The sequence below is a fragment of the Capsicum annuum genome, chromosome 10 (genome assembly GCF_002878395.1).
Source record: "Capsicum annuum cultivar UCD-10X-F1 chromosome 10, UCD10Xv1.1, whole genome shotgun sequence".
Taxonomy (NCBI): Eukaryota; Viridiplantae; Streptophyta; class Magnoliopsida; order Solanales; family Solanaceae; genus Capsicum; species Capsicum annuum.
Window position 1 is genome coordinate 214,089,172 of NC_061120.1, and position 4,032 is coordinate 214,093,203.

A 4,032-nucleotide genomic window follows, 5' to 3' on the forward strand; every position below is an offset into this window, starting at 1 on the left:
TCATACCAAACACACCCTCGGTACATTTGCCGAAAATCATATCCATATTTGCCAGTTCTTGGATGGCTGCAAGCTAGTGATCCAGATATCTCCAACGTCAAGTTTATATAAACTATTATTAGTAGTAGATATGCAACTAAGTAAAATTATTACTAGTAGATGACAAAAAAGAAAGATGTCTTGTATGACTTATCACATTGTCTTTTATGTATGTTCTTTAAGATGCTTCTCAATACTGGCTTAAAAAAGAAGAAATATGGCATGACAGCAAGGTAGATAAGAATTACATTCACTTTTGTTTCAGTGATCTGAAAATCGTTTCATTAAGAATCAATCAAATTACAACATAATACACAAAAAGGAAAAAAAATCATACAAGCAAAAAAGTACAGCGATACTCAAATTTCAAATGCCGAAGAATCAATGAAGGAAGAGTCTCTAGACCCACCCCATCCACACCAATCAAATACAAAAGAAAAATGAAACAAAAGAAAACTTATCATAAGCAAATAACTATAAAGAATAAGCTATGTTATTTGAACTCTTAAATATACTGCGACGCATGTGTTAGATCATCCAAAGGGGATGCATTTTCTTTAGGCATGGACACGAGTGTGACAATATTTCTGGAGGGTCCGAACAACATAGAGAATACGTTAACAAAAAAATATTTGAGCTAATTGAAAATCCCAAAAGAGGATGTCTTCTTGTTCACAACCCTACATGATGTCCTCACTTCTCCTTGTTCATCAGTTAGCACTTCAACTCTACCCAATTTCACCATGGCCTCTCCAAACTTAGTGTAGAAATCAGGGTCTTTGACAATACCATCCACAATACCTTTTGTCAATTCATCCAATGCTATTTGTTGATCAATTTGAAGAACCCCATTTCCCCTCTGAATTTGCTCAAAAAATGAGTTATCTACAAAAGATGGAGTCCTCACATCAAGAGGAGCAATGTTGTCAAAGGATGCACCTCTAGGACACTTCATTCTTAATCCAAACAGTAGCCATTTGCTCATGTTTGGATCAGGACCACCTGTATTGTTGAAGTTGTATAGCCTATCTTGGAAGAGTGAGCAGTGAGCAATTCCAACTGTGTGGCCACCTGGAATTGAAAATCCACATATTTGAGATCGGGGTTCAAATTTCAAAAAATACTAGGTGATTTATTTTAATCGCGCTAAGTCTTGATGGTAAAAATTATTCAATGACTGTGTTGGTTACAAGCAGTGTTTTAAAATGCAGTTTTGGGACTCACCCTGAGGCGAGGCACTGGCAAAACGCCTCGAGGCATGGGTGTGGGGCTTAGTTTTTTGAGGCTTATGTCCTAAGCGCCTCACTGTATGCCTAACACGTAAAGCTTGGGTCTTGCCTAACCGATCTTAGGTAAATTGTGTCAAATTCCTTAGTTAACATTGTTGGCCCTTATAATTCTCTAATAAATAAACGCTACTTAATAGTTTTTCATCAATAGGAATAAGAAGATTGAGAATAACTCAAATAACAAGTCATTGTATTGCATATTTATTATTTGAAAATACTGTGAGGTTGAATATCACTTAACATTTCTTTTGAAAAATAGTTAGCCAAATTTTGCTTCTTCAATTATCAAAGATCTTCATATTATTGTCATACATCTCAAAATTATCATATTTTATTATTGTCATGCGTCTCAAATAATTGATATTTGAAAGTAAATGATCATGTAAGTAATATCTCAAAATTACTATGAGGGTACTAATAAAGTTTATGGATTATTTTGTTTTAGGGATGTAAATTGCATAGTATAATAGTAATATATTTTACAATTATGTATTTTTATATTATTTAAAATTTAAGATACTAGAGTAGATTCGCATCTCATTGTGGCTTTATAGCATTTCTTTATTTATACATGCAAAATTATATTAGAAGTTTTACTTTCTTTGAGTTTGTTTAGTAATGTTTCTAACTGTAATTTTATAATCATTAGTTTCTTTTTTTTTTTAAATTTTTATTTGATTATACTATTTTACTATATTATAAGTTAAATATTGAAAGATACATAGGCTTACATCCCATCGCCTTGAAGCTTAAGCCTCACCCCGTATAAAGTAAAACGTCACGCCTCACGCCCCCATTTTTTAAAACTGGATACAAGGTAGCTAACACTCGTCGGGTTATCAATTTAGAGTTATGGATTCGGCAGACCCAAGACTTTGCAGGCTCGAACCTTGTATTTGAGTTTGAAGTTTTATTTAATGTGTATAAATACTTTATTTAAGATGCAGTGCAAAAAAAGAATTATGGTTTAAAACTTAAAAATCATGACTACGCCTCTGAATCTTCAGTAAAATAGTCGAGGTGAAAGAAAAGCTAATTAACTTGGATTACAACAATTTAAAAAGAAGATGCAGAATAAGAAAGCATCCAAAGGTGCGTTCTAATGGGCAACAAAATGAGGTGTAAACGATAGAGGCCGTTGTTCAAGTCTTAGGTATGAACCATTAAGACCGTTGTTCAAATCTTAGTTAAAGTAAAAAAATGTTAGACGATTTCTTCGACCCATTTATGATCCAGTAAATAGAGGTACTTGGTATATCCACTACCGTAGAAGGTATATCAGTGCATGGTAAAATAGTCGAGGAGTGCACAAGTTACTAAACATCATTGCAATTAAAAAAAAAAAAACATGCAGAATTAAATGAAGGATTGTAAAATGGGAAATTACCTAGAAGATAAACCATGTCCGTTGGAGTAAGTTTTTTGCTGGCAAATAGTTTGATGGAATCAGAGACTGAAATGAATGGAGGAGGAAGATTCACATTTGATGCAAGGGAAACATTCCCATCCCTTCTACCTGTTTCAACATTGTACCATTTTCCACCACTCTGTAGCATTTTATTATCAATGTTAGTAAAACTTAGGATGAATGTCACAAGTTCAAATTTCAAAGTTATTTACTTCCTTTTCTAGATTATCATATCATGTTTGTTACAAGCAGTTAGTAAAAGTAAAAATATTATACTGTACTATTTACCAGTTTAGATTAGTTGATTGAAATGATAAGTTTTAAGTGTGAATTTGATTTGATAAATAAATATGTTTGGATAAAATTGTTGCAACTGATGTTATAAATAAATAATTACATGTTTGAATAAAATTGATTAAATTAAAATAAACAGTTATTGTGTTTGATAAAAAAGTGTTGATGAACTTTTCTTTTTTCCTTTTTTTTTGTAAAAAAAAAAATTAAAGTGACTAAAATACCTGAATATTTTTACCAAGATTTATAAATTTAGAAGTATCATTAAAAAAGAGGAGAAACAAAGGAAGGGGGGAGAGGAAGTTCAAGATTTTGTTTTGTGAAGAGGATATGTGGCACCTTTAGCTTTTCAATATTCAGACTATATAAAATTTGATTAAAATTTTAAAATATATTTTCATCATATTGACATAAGAGAGTTTCAGCTCGTATTACTTTTGAATATATTAAATTTTAATTTTTAAATATTGAGTTGATTTAATCTTCAATCTAGTGTAAAAAATCAATCGAATTGACTCTCATGAAGCAAAAAATTGTCACACGAAAAGAGTAAAAAGCTTGATCAAACTAAAAATGCTTATTATAATCTATAACGTAATAAATTAGGGATGATCAACTTAAGACTTATGACTGATTTTGACTTATAGGCACTTTAGATATTTATTAAACTCACAAATAAGTCAAAAAATATTGAGTAAATACATAATTACCCCCTTGATGTTGGCCGAGATTTTTAAAAAGACACCTAAACTTTGAATTCGACCTATTACCTCATGATTCTTCTTTTTTTCGTTGCAAACACACCATTTTTTGCTGAATCTCAGTCACAACAAAGAAAGTGAACACACTCACCAATCAGGTGCTGCCACGTGTTAAATACATTTAATTTCATTTTTTTTTTAAATAAAATTTTCCTTTTTATTTAATTTAACACCCCACCCACCCCCTCTTCCCCCACCCCACACCCATCCAGCAACTGCCCTCCCCCTCCCCCGCGTGTCC

General features: G+C 31.9%; 1 protein-coding gene across 1 annotated transcript; it reads right to left on the reverse strand.

Annotated features, from left to right (window-relative positions):
- Positions 1-205: 205 nt before the first annotated feature.
- Positions 206-2,884, reverse strand: LOC107854529 (peroxidase 60). Its single transcript, XM_047397359.1, has 2 exons — positions 2,716-2,884; positions 206-1,110 (listed from the first exon to the last, which is right to left on the reverse strand). Exons 1-2 carry the CDS (start codon positions 2,882-2,884, stop codon positions 677-679), a joined length of 603 nt encoding a protein of 200 aa, XP_047253315.1. The 3' UTR covers positions 206-676.
- Between the last annotated feature and the right edge of the window lie 1,148 nt (positions 2,885-4,032).

What these genes read in the sequence shown, in the direction of transcription:
- LOC107854529 (XM_047397359.1), bottom strand. Translation starts at nt 2,884, where the DNA reads ATGCTACAGAGTGGTGGAAAATGGTACAATGTTGAAACAGGTAGAAGG. An exon ending in GGACATGGTTTATCTTCTAG is followed by an intron (nt 1,111 to 2,715) that starts GTAATTTCCCAT and finishes TTTCAATTCCAG; the next exon opens with GTGGCCACACAGTTGGAATT.